The sequence below is a fragment of the Synchiropus splendidus genome, chromosome 16, assembly GCF_027744825.2.
Source record: "Synchiropus splendidus isolate RoL2022-P1 chromosome 16, RoL_Sspl_1.0, whole genome shotgun sequence".
Classification (NCBI taxonomy): domain Eukaryota; kingdom Metazoa; phylum Chordata; class Actinopteri; order Syngnathiformes; family Callionymidae; genus Synchiropus; species Synchiropus splendidus.
Window position 1 is genome coordinate 14,811,969 of NC_071349.1, and position 13,111 is coordinate 14,825,079.

General features: G+C 50.5%; 2 protein-coding genes across 9 annotated transcripts in view; both read right to left on the reverse strand.

Annotated features, from left to right (window-relative positions):
* Positions 1–1,907, reverse strand: part of syne2b (spectrin repeat containing, nuclear envelope 2b) — a 38,560-nt gene extending 36,653 nt beyond the window's left edge. For all 8 annotated transcript variants that reach the window (XM_053845677.1, XM_053845679.1, XM_053845675.1 and 5 more), the window contains exons 1-7: positions 1,791–1,907; positions 1,118–1,179; positions 909–1,004; positions 760–837; positions 565–657; positions 297–490; positions 33–232 (exon numbers count right to left, since the gene is read on the reverse strand). In XM_053845677.1, the coding sequence (XP_053701652.1) occupies positions 33–232; positions 297–490; positions 565–657; positions 760–837; positions 909–1,004; positions 1,118–1,179; positions 1,791–1,848 (781 nt within the window). In that variant the 5' untranslated portion in view covers positions 1,849–1,907. The remainder of the gene's footprint in view (positions 1–32; positions 233–296; positions 491–564; positions 658–759; positions 838–908; positions 1,005–1,117; positions 1,180–1,790) is intronic.
* A 2,368-nt stretch (positions 1,908–4,275) lies between these two features.
* ppp2r5eb (protein phosphatase 2, regulatory subunit B', epsilon isoform b) lies at positions 4,276–9,553 on the reverse strand. The gene is made up of 13 exons (XM_053845459.1): positions 9,393–9,553; positions 7,636–7,832; positions 7,346–7,447; positions 7,186–7,278; positions 6,980–7,110; positions 6,857–6,916; positions 6,680–6,788; positions 6,404–6,457; positions 6,259–6,309; positions 5,925–6,044; positions 5,714–5,841; positions 5,542–5,643; positions 4,276–5,467 (listed from the first exon to the last, which is right to left on the reverse strand). The coding sequence occupies exons 1-13, from the start codon at positions 9,547–9,549 to the stop codon at positions 5,368–5,370; spliced, it is 1,404 nt and encodes a 467-aa protein (XP_053701434.1). The 5' UTR covers positions 9,550–9,553; the 3' UTR covers positions 4,276–5,367.
* Between the last annotated feature and the right edge of the window lie 3,558 nt (positions 9,554–13,111).

Below are 13,111 nucleotides of genomic sequence, written 5' to 3' on the forward strand. Positions count from 1 at the left end.
TCTGTGTTGTGGCCCGGGAGTATCAGACCCACCGTCTGGATCCAGCAGTCGAGGAATCCGCAGCTCTCGTTCTGCGATGTCGAAGGCCTCCTCCAGGTTCTGCCTGTTGCTCCTGGTGCTGGCCCGGTTCAGGTCCACCAGGTCTGGTCTCAGAGAGCACAGGACGGCGAGGAAGACCACACCGCTCCTCCAGCTACCCTTGAAGTCCTTCACGCTCAGGGAACAGCCAGATCTGTAGGAGAAACGGCGCTTCAGTCCGGTGAGAGTCCCAGGTGGGTCGCCGTGATGGTGCTGACCTGTGGCACTGCTCGCGCACCCACAGCAGCAGCGCCTTCTTGGCGGAGACTTTGAAGCTGCGGTGCAGCGGCGAGCCTCTGGAGGGCAGCGGGCTGCTGCTGCCCGAGCGACTGGAGCGCGTGTCCAGAGTGGCCAGGGACTCCATGGAGGACTGGCGGGAGCTGAAGGACAGGTTGCTGGCCAGCTCCTCGATCTGGACACAGGAGTCAGAACAATAGGGCATGAGTTGGCAGCCGAGTGGACAAGCCGTTCCTCTGACTGACTGACATGGTACTGAAGGATGATGGTCCAGACAAGACCCAGAATGATGGAGGGCTTCCCCTCCAGGATGTCGGGCACATGGATGTTGACTAGCTTGACCTTTCAGAGAGAAGATGTCAGATGTCAGATGAGGAGACGGTGAGGACAGAACAAGCTTCTGTTGCTCGGCAACCATCCGGTCTTGGTTTGGTAGACATTTACCGACTTGTTCTTCAGGAACGTCAGAGCCTTTTCCAAGTTGCTGCGCTGCTGGAACTTCCCCCGGCCGCGGTCCCGGCCCTGAGGACACATGCCGACACACACTTGGTTCCGGCGCAGGGTGATGATGTCATCGGGACGCGGTCACTTACAATGCGCTGTCCGCTCATCACCTCCAGGAGGTCCAGCAGTTTGGATCCATCTCTGAGATCCTCGAAGAGGTCCAGGACCTGGCTTGGAGGTCGCCTCTGCACACACACACACACACACACACTGAGTGAGTCACGGTCCCGTGAACACCAGTTGTTGTCCTTTCTCCTTTGACCCCAGAAAAGTCACAGAGAGGTCAAAGGTCACTCACCTTGGCCAGCTGGGCGTTGACCCAGTTGGTGAAGGTTCTTTTCTGGACCTGGTTCTGTTCCACTGCAGAGAAACACACATGAGGGCTTTAAGTGTCTGTGTGAGACCCACGCACCACAAACTCGGGCACCAGCAACACAGCCTTGGAAGTCGGGTCGGGAACCGTGCAGAACCAAAGAATAAATGGTCCCAGGATCAGCACCTCCAAGTCTGAGGTCTTCCTCAGGAGAGCCTGTGGAGGTCATTCCTTCAGGACCTCAGCGCTGGGACATGACGCCAGAATGTTCATGGGGAAATGAAGTCTCAGGAGGGAACAAAGGAACCAGGAAGAAGGTCAAGAAGGTCGAGTAAGAGAAGAAAGCACTCACTGCTGGATCAAAGTCCGGGTCATCGGAACCGTCTACGTTCGATCGTGCAGTGCCGGTCACTAACAAACCCAACAGCCTCGAGTTCCGACTAAATGAGACTGGTGGTTCTGGTCTTAGAAGGTGAGCTGAGGACCAAACTCCTCCTACAGCTGAGCTGCAGAGTCGGACCTGCCCCGACACGACCAGAGCAGATCTGGTCTGCAGCAGAGTCTCGGGGGGATTAATGACACCTCACCGAAGGCTGGTTCAGATCACAAGTCACATGACTCCAGGACGCCAGCGCTCACATGACCCGAGGAGACTGACCCTGCAGCAGCAAGTGGAGCTCGTCGATGTCCAGGGGGACGAAGGCTCTGGGCTCCATCTCAGCTCTCTGATGATCCAGGTCCAGATGTTCTCATGGCACCGAGCCGAAGAGCGGGACACTGGAGGCGACTCACTCGAACTGAGGAACAGCAGTGCAAGTCGTCGTCATGGAGACAGGAAGCGCAGACGCCTGGAGACTAGACCGAGTGCAGGAATGTTGACATTTAAAGTCGATCCAAACTCACCTGTCTCAACGCATCACACTGCAGGTGGCTGAGGGGCGGGGCTGAGGGGGCGGGGCTTCAACGCCGGCGGGGGCTCACGCCTGCAATATCATTGGAGGTCAGCGAGTGTGTTGAGTGACAGGTTGGACGATGAAGATGATCTCAGGCAAACGTGACTAGATTCTTGCTCAAGTCACGGGTCTCTGTTTCTAAACATGTAAACAGCACCAGTCACAAGTCACACACACCAGAGGGGACGAGCGCTGTGTGTGAAGGTCAGAACCGACCCAGCTGTTCTGAATTCTCACAGCAGCAGAACCTTCCAGAGTCGCCCCGGTCAGGGAACAACAGGAGAGTCGCGAGGGAACGTGAAGCGGAGTCGTGAGGGAATATGAAGGAGAGTCGTGACGGAGCGTGAGGAGAGTTGTGAGGGAACACGAGGAGAGTAGTGACGGAACATGTGGAGAGTAGATAGGGAGCATGTGGAGAGTTGTGAGGGAACATGTAAGAGAGTAGTGAGGAAGCATGAGAAGAGTTGCGAGGGAACACAAGGAGAGTAGTGATGGAACATGTGGAGAGTAGATAGGGAACATAAGGAGAGTAGTGAGGGAACACAAGGAGAGTAGTGATGGAACATGTGGAGAGTAGATGGGGAACATAAGGAGAGTAGTGAGGGAACATGTAAAAGAGTAGTGAGGAAGCATGAGAAGAGTTGCGAGGGAACACAAAGAGAGTAGTGAGGGAACATGTAAAAGAGTAGTGAGGAAGCATGAGAAAAGTTGCGAGGGAACACAAGGAGAGTAGTGAGGGAACATAAGGAGAGTAGTGAGGGAACACAAGGAGAGTAGTGATGGAACATGTGGAGAGTAGATAAGGAACATAAGGAGAATAGTGAGGGAACATAAGGAGAATAGTGAGGGAACACAAGGAGAGTAGTGACGGAACATGAGAAGAGTTGCGAGGGGACATAGAGAGTAGTGAGGGAACGTGAAGGAGAGTTGTGAGGGGACATAGAGAGTAGTGAGGGAACGTGAAGGAGAGTTGTGAGGGAACATGTAAGTGAGTAGAGAGGGATCATGAGAAGAGTTGTGAGGGAACATGAGGAGCATAGTGAGGGAGCCATGAAGGAGAGTAGATAGGGAACGTGAAGGAGAATAGTGAGGGAACATGCGGAGAGTAGATAGGGACCATGAGAAGAGTTGTGAGGGAACATGCAGGAGAATAGTGGGGGGACATGTGAACAGTAGTGAGGGAACAGGCAGGAGAGAAAAGAGGCAACTTGAGGAGAGAAATGAGGGAAGTTGAGGAGAGAAGTTAGGGAGCATGAAAGATAAACGAGAACAGAGAGAAGTGAAGAAACAAAGGAGAAACGAGGGAACGTGATGGAGAGAAGTGAAAGAATATCTGCAGGAAGGTGAAAGAGGGAAGCAAGACAACATGAGGAGAAAAGTGAAGGCACGTGGATGTGATCAACTGTATGACAATTGCACTAAATATCAACTCTGGTCCAAGACTGTTAGTGATGATTCTAGTCGGAACCGCCTGCGCTACACTGGTGAACACACTGGAGCAGGACGACTGTCGGAGGTTGTTGGTTCTAAAATAGCCGCATCAAACTCGAGTGCCCGCGCGTGACATTCAAGTCGAGTTGACCAGAGCAGACCTCGGGTGCAGGTTTCACTCGTGGCTCCATGAAACCCGCGAACGCGACGGAACCACGGACATGGACAGAGCCGGAGCGGAGACGCGCTGATACCTACGACAGGTTCCGGGGGTCCAGCTCGAGCAGCAGGTCCGTGCGGGGCTGGAGTGGAGCTCGGAGTGAGAGCAGAGCGCGGGGCCGCTGACACCCGAGACTCGCCCGCGCTAAGAATAGACGCCACATACATTCTCGCTCGGGCACTTTGGCAGCGGGTCGAAGGTTCGACCCCCGCATGGAAACACTTGCGGCCCGGTGTTGTGCTGTCAGAATGTGAATCCCCCCTGAACTGTTGGTGGAAAATGGTAAACAACTTCCCATGAACGCACCTGACTGGAGCGCGCGGGGGGGGGGGTCACAACATCACCGCTCACAAACAAACAAACATCAGCGTTAGTCACTGTGCAGCAGAGGGTTGTCGGTCCGATTCCTGACCGGTGACTGAAGACAAGCTGACAGCGCCACCTGGCGGCCATTAGTGAGCGAGCAGGTGATATCTTTCAGGGTGAGCAGCAGGTGGCGCCAGAAACAAACACGCCTTCCGGTCACCTCCAGGCCAAAAAACATCGATGACGGAGTTCATGATTTAATATTTCTTTATTTTTTAAAATAATTAAACATTTTTGTTTTTATTCACTTTTTTCTTTTTTTAACGGCGATGACGTCAGAACAGGAGAGGGGCGGGGTCTACTCATCCTGACCCCTCCCCCTCATAAACAGAAACAAATGATGAAAACAAAACGGGCAAAACAGGAAGTAGAATCAGAGACTCCGCCCACTACATCTACAGGCCCCCTGCTGGTGTGGTTACTCCCGTCGGGGTCAAAGGTTATCAGTGCCAGACTGATACCTGCAGCAGGAGGGGGTCAAAAGTCAACGAGAGGTCATTTAGAATTTACCGTTCAGCTTCGTTCAATTAGTGGCAGCGTCTTGTTTCTCTGAGGAGACGAGGCAGAATCAACGACTGGTCATTGATCCTTCAGCGATCGCCTCAAAACACCATTATTATTACTTGTGTAAAAATAAATCTTTTCCGGATCGATTCAACAACGTCTCACGCTGACACCTGCTGGACACAAGTGGCACTGCATTAAACACAGGAAACTAAATGAACTTCCATTGGAGCGCACAGACTCGCATCACTTCCCGTTTCACCAAGACCGGCGGTCGGATGAGGACGAGTCTCAGACCAAGACTGGGGCCGAGGCCAGGAGGAGGACTACAGTGGACGTCCACATGAGGACAGACACAGACGAGAGGGAGAGCCAGGAACAGTGTGACAGAACCAGGTGAGAGTTAGGAGATCTGATTCAAACATTTGGATCTTTTTTTTTTCACTTCATTCTTTTTTTTCCTTTTTTTTTTTTTAATTGTAGTTTTGGCGTCTACAGTCTTTCAGTTGAGCCCCCCACGTGTCATCTAGTTTCTTCTTTTTATTTTCTTTGTTTATTTGTTGCGTTTAGAACAATAACCCGTCGAGAGAGAAAAAAACGAACGAGAAAATAATTATTTACAGTTAAAATAACGAAGTGATGAATCTACGGTAAAGTAAGTCGCACAACACAGGAGAAATAAAAACTCGAAAAATAAAAACGTTTCAAAACCAGCGACGCTCCGGAGGGGGCGGGGTCAGCGGGGGCGGGGCGGGGCAGCGTTAAGTGGGGATGATGCCGTCGCTCCTAAGGCCTCGCTTCAGCTCCAAGTCCTCCAGCTTCCTCCACAGCTCCTCGCGCTCCTTCTCCTTCTTCTTCTCACTGGAAAAACCACAGCAGGTTGGAAGACATGAGACCGGCTGAAGCTTTTGTCGCCGGGGAAAATGAAGTCTCACCGCTGGCGGTCGGACTTGTACGACGCCGTCAGCTCATCAAACAGTGGGCTGTTCATCTCCATGAAGGCCTTGAGGACGTTGTAGACCAGCGCCACGATGGCCCTGGAGACAGAGGTTGGGGGTCATGAGGTGACCGGAGCTGCGGGGGAGGGAGTGGGGACAGGACACTCACGGGTTCCAATGTTCCTTGGAGATCCGGTAGAGGCTGGAGAACATGATTGGCAGGATGACGCTGGAGTTCTCCTCGATCAGACTCATGATGTACTCGTTGTTCCAGTAGTAGAGCGCTCGCTCCGCCACCTGGTGGTCACAACGCCGGTGAAGGGTGAAGGAGGAGCGATGGAGAGAAAGAAAGGGGGATGGGGAGGGGGAGGGGGTCTCACCTGGAAGTGAGGGCTGGACACACATCTGGAAATCTGCTTGAAAAGTGGCTCCTGAATCTTTACAAACTGCGTTGGTTCGATGACGTCCAGGATCTCCTCCAGCTCCCCGAGAAACATCACCTGCAGGCCACGATCACATGATCACACACCGGGACACTCTGAGCGGGACCAGAGGGCCACATGGCCGCCGGAGCCTCGGGACAAACCAGGAGGTGAACAAACGAAAGCAGTCCGAGCTGCAGTCGACATCCACACCTGGAGTCTCCATGCTCACCACACAAGCCTTTCACCCAGTCACCACACCGCAACTAGACCAGGGGGCGTGAGGCCTCACCTCTTTTTGACTGCAGGTTTTGGGCCAGAACTTCAGTAACCCTCTGATGACCTGAGGGAGAAACAACATCATCATCATCATCATCAAGACGCTGACTGACAGGAGGTGGTCCTCACAGGGAGCACAACACATGAGCTCGACTCACCGCTTCCGTTAATGTGGGGTCTTTCTCTAGGAACTGTACAATACAATATGCCAGCTGAGGGGGAGAGAGACACAGTCACACAGGAGGAATAAGAGAAGACCAGTGCATGTGTGTGAGAGCGTGTGTATGTGAGTGTGTGTGTGTGCATGCGAGAGTGTATGTGTGAGAGAGTGAGTGTGTGTGTGTGTGTGTGTGTGAGAGAGAGTGAGTGCGTGTGTGTGTGTGTGTGTGTGTGTGTGTGTGTGTCAGTTTGTGTGTGTGAGTGTGTTGGGTCACCTGTGCGTGGAACAGGGACAGGCTCCTGACCGTATGCAGCGGAAGCAAAACTTTGACCAGAAACTGTTTGTGTTCTGCTTTCAGGGGGAGCGCGAAGCCGTTGATGATGCTGCCCAGAGAGGACACTTCAGTTAGCCGACCGTCAGAGGTCACACGTGTGAGGGTGGGGTCACGCACCTGCCCAGGATCTCCAGCAGCTCGGCCACGCCGTTGAAGTGTTCCGTCTCATAAACAAAACTGCGAGGAGAGAAGGGGGCGGGTCAGCGATGAGGTGGGCTTGGACCAGGTCATGTGACTCACCGTAGAAAAATATTATTGATCTGTTTTCGTATAAAAGCTCTCAGGCCCAGAAATTTGCCGTAGATTCTATGCAACACCGTCTTCAGGTAGTCTCGCTCCCGAGGGTCCTCGCTGTCAAACAGCTCCAGCAGCTGGGAAGAAGCACACGCTGGCATGAGAGCCCCGCCTCCGGCGAGCCCGAAGCCTAGTGGGCGGAGTCTACCGACCTGCAGGACGAACTTCTGGTCTATGTACTTTTTGGCAATGCTGGGCTGAAACTCCTGACTCTCCAGGAACCGGATGAAGAACTCGTAAACCAACTGCGGAGGAAAAGGCACCGGCGTCACACACCTGCCGATCTGACACCAGAGAGACAAAGGTCGTGACCTGTAGGTGGGGCCAGGAGGCCTCCAGCGTGGGCTCGTCTTCTTCTGGGTCAAACTCGTTGCTGTCGCTGGGCGGAAGAGTCCGGAAGATGTTGTGAGAGACCTGGCGGTGGAGGACAGGTGGGTGAGGAGACGAGACACACGGGGGGAGCATTAGCGTGAACACGTCTGAGTGCAGATCCTCCTCTCAAAAGCCTCCCAGGTGTAAGACGAACTATGACAGGCTTCTCAGCACCACAGGAGGCCTCCATGTTTGTCCTCCTGCGAGCCGTGACCTGCCGAGCATCTCACCATTTTCACCACTTCCGGGTAAGCTTGCTCCGTCAGGTAGCCCCGGCTGACTGTCACGTAGTCCACCAGCTCGTTGAGGGTGGAGCGCTTGTACTCCTTCATCTTGAGGTCTGACAGTGTGTCCATGAAGTCGAAGACAGTGCAGCACTGCTGGAGCTTCTTCAGGAACAGCTCGGGCTGCTCCGGAGCAGGAACGTCTGGAGAGACAGGGAGAGAGGAAACAGATTCAGGATGGGGAACCAGAGCCGGGTCCGGCGGTCCAGACGCACGCACACACACCGGGGACTTCCCCATCACTCGTGAGAGTGTCACCTTACACCCTCCCTGCCACACTCTCAATCCCTGCCAGGGTTGATTCATAACATCAGATGAAACAAAACTAGAACAGTGAGTGGCAATAACAAGGTCTAAAGGCAGGTGAGGGGTGAACCCTGACCCCCACACCTCATGTCTGACTGGTACATTCAAGTGTGCCTTTAAGAAGCATTCGAACTGATGCCGTTCGTGCAGCATGGAGTCTCCATGATCATGACGGTGCATCGTGTTGTTACGACTCCACCACACGTCAAGCTCTGGACCTTGATCCACAATTGACCCCTATCACAGGTGGAGATAAAGGTTTCACATGCTTCCACACCTGAAAGGTCACACAGTCACCAGCGAGCTGCGCGGCATCAAAACCTCAAAGAGGACTAGAGGTTTTGACTTGATCCAAAGTGTCAGTTCACTTCTTTCTAAGAGGCTGTGGCGCCCTCTGTTGGTCTTCATCCAATATAGGCTGACCAGAACCAGGACCGACTCGCATAATGAAATCCAAAGGATGCACCGCATCAAAACAAACTTCTAACAAACCAAGGTGAGGAGACTCCACTTGGATCTTCACAAATCTCAGCAGACCTGGATCAATGGACTAGTCACAGAAACTTTGAGCAAGTGACAGCTGTGGTCCAAGCTCCGGTCTTCCAACTTGGTCCTGCAGACTCCCAGGACTTCAGCAAAGAGAGAGAGAGGTTCTGATTTCTGATGAGTCAAAACCAGAGCTATTCAGAGCTGCTGGATCTGAGACTGGTCCGGCACCAGAGGAGGCTCCGCTCAACGCTACCTTCCATTTTGAGTGGCCAGTTTTGGGACCACCGAGCAGGACTTGACAGCAGAGCTAACTTTAACTCCACAGACCTCCGACGTCCCCCTCCCCCTGACATTCACACAGAACAGCCTTGACTCACGTTGATCGACTCCTACTCCGACCGAACCAAATCATGAACGAGTGGCCCGAGGACCTAAGGGGAACATGTGAACCATGGTGCTGGACCTCACTCCTCTGACCAGGCCTGTGAGGCGTCCAACTGGAAACATGTAAAGAGACACCCAGGAGGTCGAGTTTCCGTTGGGGGGGTGGGCAGCTGAGGAGGGCTCCGGTGCGGTGTGTGTAGGGGGGCAGCATTGTACGTCTATTTTTGATGCGCCCTCTCCGTTATTCAACTTTTTTTCATAACAAGACAACAGTCAAGGAGTGGAAACTGGACCATCCAGCCCACATCAGACATCAACATGATCCCGTGACTTTTAGGTCCAGCAGAGATTTAGAACGAAGCTGCACACACAGCAAGTTTGGGTTTCGCTATTAGCTGAGGAGAGCACAACCAGAACCCACCTATCGGGTCAGTCCTACATCAGAACATGCATGTTAGCCTGCACTGCAGACACGCAGCAGCCGGCGCAGCTGTGGACAGGTAGGAAATGAAAGGTCTCAGTACCTTTGAGCAGGGGCAGCGGCGTGAGCTCGATGGGTTTGCCTTGAGAGCGGAACTGGGACGAGCTCTGGGATCGCTTCTGCTTGGCCTTCCTGACAGACTTCCGAGAAAATCCGTCCACTTTGTCCACAGATGGAGACGTGGTGGCTGCTGAGGACATAGCCCTGCTGGGGAACAGAGAGTGGAGACACAGCTTTCACATCTTGTCCAAAAGTAAAGATGAATAATGTGGCAACATTTCACATTTTAGTCCATCTGTTATCTAAACCAGTGATTCTTAAGCATAGGGCCGGGGGCCCATGGTTGGGCCGCGGAAAGTTTTTTTGGTTTACACCTTTGTGATGAGAGATGCTCAGTTTTAACACATTAACCACATATGGTGGCAGTCGTGTGTTACTGAATTGACTTGACAGCTGCAAATCTGTGATAGTCAATAACTATGGAGAAGTTCTTGAAAAGAAAAAAATGATAAAGTGATGGCGCCTCCAACAGTAAAAAATGTTCACCTGTTGAAGCACTTTTGAAAATTGCCCCTGGTTCTGCTGCTGGTTGGAGTTTTCAATGACAAATAAATATCTTTGCGATGATCACATGGTTTCATGTCATTTCACAAGGTTTTGGTAAGTTTACGTGTAAGTAGATTAAATATGGTTGTTGTCACAAATGAAATCAGAGTCATGAATCAGGTCTATTGAATGGGCCCCGGGCCCATTTGTTCTGGGGAAGGTGGGCCCTGAGGTCAAAAAGGTTAAGAACCCCTGCTTAAGAACATCTATCCATGACCTGTGGGGGGCAGCAATGAGTCTGTTGACAGAAAAAAGACAAAGAGAAGGCTAGGAAGAGCAGCCTGAGCCTAGCAGAGCGAGAATCGCGTTGTAGTAGGTGCCAAGTCTGTGCATTGTAAGCTACTTTGGGCTTGTTTTTCTAGAAAGTGTCTTTGTCCTTTCCACACCCCTGTTGGTTATTGCACCCAAACACACACATACAGAACCAACTACAGCAGACCAGAGTGACAATGAGACTAGAGACGAGTCAGAACGTGAGAATAGAAGTGAAATCGAGGGGAAATACAGGGTCAGATGTGTGAACACCGTGATGCCAGCAGGTAAACTCCCAAAGGCAGAGGAAGCAGTGCCTCTTTCTCTTTGACAAAGGCCGGTGGTTATGAGTTTCACCAAATGAATGAGCAAGTCCCGATCAATCAGTGCTTATGGATCAGCTCCAGCGATAAAAATAGTTTAACTTCACTGTCACTTTAATGCTGTTTAATTAAATCAAGTTTTATACCAGCATTGTCCTGCAGTTGCTTATGCATAATGCAATAATAAATGTATACATTTGTATTCACGAGCATCTGGCAGACAAGCTGGGAAAAAGATAAATATTGAACTTTATCATTTCACATTGCTGTTACAGAAACAGTCACATGGTTTATCATTTTTTAAGAAGTACGTAAGGAAACGTTCATCAGGTACCTGTGGCCTCGTGCCTCCTAACCCCCCTCCACCCCACTAATCTCTCTGTACTGTAGTAGCGACACAGCAGTGTGTCTGAAGAATAAACTAACCTTTAAAAAGCATGATACTTAAAGGGCGCCAAGCATATTTCAGGGGCTTTCAAGATGACGGTGGACTCCAGAAGGTTTCTTTGAATAACTTACTCTACAAATTTCATTAGAGAAAGGAGAGCCAGGGATGGGATGTTGAGAAGCACATTTCAGCTGCAAAGCTAAACAGCGGCTTTGTGGGACGATGGGGGTGTTCAGTTTTGAACATGCACTGTACAGTTTTTAAGGTTGCGCCAAAACTAAAGGTGAAAGTACAACAAGCTTCTCCTCTGTCATACCTGCTGAGAGCTTCCTCTGTTGTCTCCAACCAACTTTAAACAGCCATCAAATACATCTCAATAAACTATTGACTTGACTAAATCATACGTTCATGTACTAACTAATGTCAGTCCCAACGACGTCCATTTGTTTGTTTCTTATTTCCAATTTGATGTGGCAGGGTTGCCCCCAGTGGGATGTGGAAAAAGACTGTATCATGAATATTCAAGTTCACTTTCAATTGTCACTCAGCTGCCTTCAGTTGTAGGCAATGGTTTTTCTCTCATCTTTCCACATAGAGATAAAACCAGCGCATTTAGTTGTGTACATCACAGTCTGCAGTGCAACAACCATCAGCCTCCCAGGGGCCACTGTCTGCTGGTGACTTTCACTGTTGAACAAACCACTATATCATCTCAAGTGTTCTGCAAACGTTGCCACAAAAAGGTGGTAGCACAACTAAACAATACCACCATCTGACAAGCCACCTGTTACCCGGCATATATATATATATATATATATATATATATATATATATATATATATATATATATATATATATATATATATATATATATATATATATATATATATATATATATATATATATATGAACTATGACCAATAACGTCTTGATGTAAACACATGATCATCACACAGACTAACAGGACTACATGCATGCTACATGCAACTCCACTATTGAGCAGCTGGAACGCAGACACGCTGAAGTTAAACATGAAGACCCGAGACTCTGCACCCTTGAGGACCACAGTTGTCACAGTAACATCATGTTATCAGGACCTTAAGTCACAGACGCCTCCAAAGTTGGACCTTGCTTTCTCTCAGCTCTGAACAATCCTCAGGACAGACCAGACATAAACCAATAAAGGTCAATTGACCAGCTGATCCAGGGAGCGTGTGGGTTGTCACTCTGGTCACCGGAGATAACTCACCCAATCATCGCGATTCCGTGCCCCTGCAAACAACCATCCCAGTCCCAGTCATGAACTAACACTGATGCCGTCAGACCAGCAAGAGAGGGACAGAGAGAGAGAGCGCGAGAGAGACGGCTTGTCCAGATTATAGAACCAAAGCTGCTTCTTCTGATTCTTACATAACACGACAGATGATGCAGACTAGGGAGACGTTTGAGGGGGGGGATTAGAGGAGCAGGAGGAGACAGGAAGAGGAGGGAGGAGGTTCAGCTCGACAGGAAGTCTCCCTATGAACAAGGAACATGCTGAACACAAACAAGCAGGAAGCTATTGAACTCTGGAATGTTCCAATATGTAGAAATGTCATCTGAGATCATTTCAACACCAAGCTGGAGACCAAGGACCAGTTGGAGGGGACAGACCAGGCTGCAGACCCTGGTCATGGAGGAAGAGCAGAAGGGAAGTGCAGGACCAGGTAGAGGTGAAGAGGGGTTCCTGGTCTCCACCGGGGCAGTGGGAGGATCCTAGCATCAGACTCAGCTGGATCAGTAGAAGAAGACATGGAACGTTTGGGATAGAATGTCACTGGGGAGAAAGAGTGCCTCTTCAAGCTACAGCAGGAGACGGAAGTGAGGGTGTCAAATGTAGCATAAGAAAGTCACAAAGCTATGCTTTAAGTATTTCATTCAAAGAAACACTCAGCTTCAATTCTCAACATTTCCTCCACAACATCAGTGCTCCTGGTTCCTAGAGTTGGTGTCTACTAGCGATACGCCAATCCAAATCAGAGTGGACAAACACATTCATATAACATCTTTATTCATTACCAGTAAAAAGGCTGTGGGATTGGACAGACTGTAGTCTGCAGATTGTCAAACTAGAGTCCAAATGTTTCAGTTATTTATTAAAGAATGCAGTAATTTCATAGTTATCCATCCGGAAAATTCATAAAAATAAGACCA

What these genes read in the sequence shown, in the direction of transcription:
- ppp2r5eb (XM_053845459.1), bottom strand. Translation starts at nt 9,549, where the DNA reads ATGTCCTCAGCAGCCACCACGTCTCCATCTGTGGACAAAGTGGACGGA. An exon ending in ACCAGAAGTTCGTCCTGCAG is followed by an intron (nt 7,111 to 7,185) that starts GTCGGTAGACTC and finishes GCTTCTTCCCAG; the next exon opens with CTGCTGGAGCTGTTTGACAG. An exon ending in TGTCCCTGTTCCACGCACAG is followed by an intron (nt 6,458 to 6,679) that starts GTGACCCAACAC and finishes TCTCCCCCTCAG; the next exon opens with CTGGCATATTGTATTGTACA.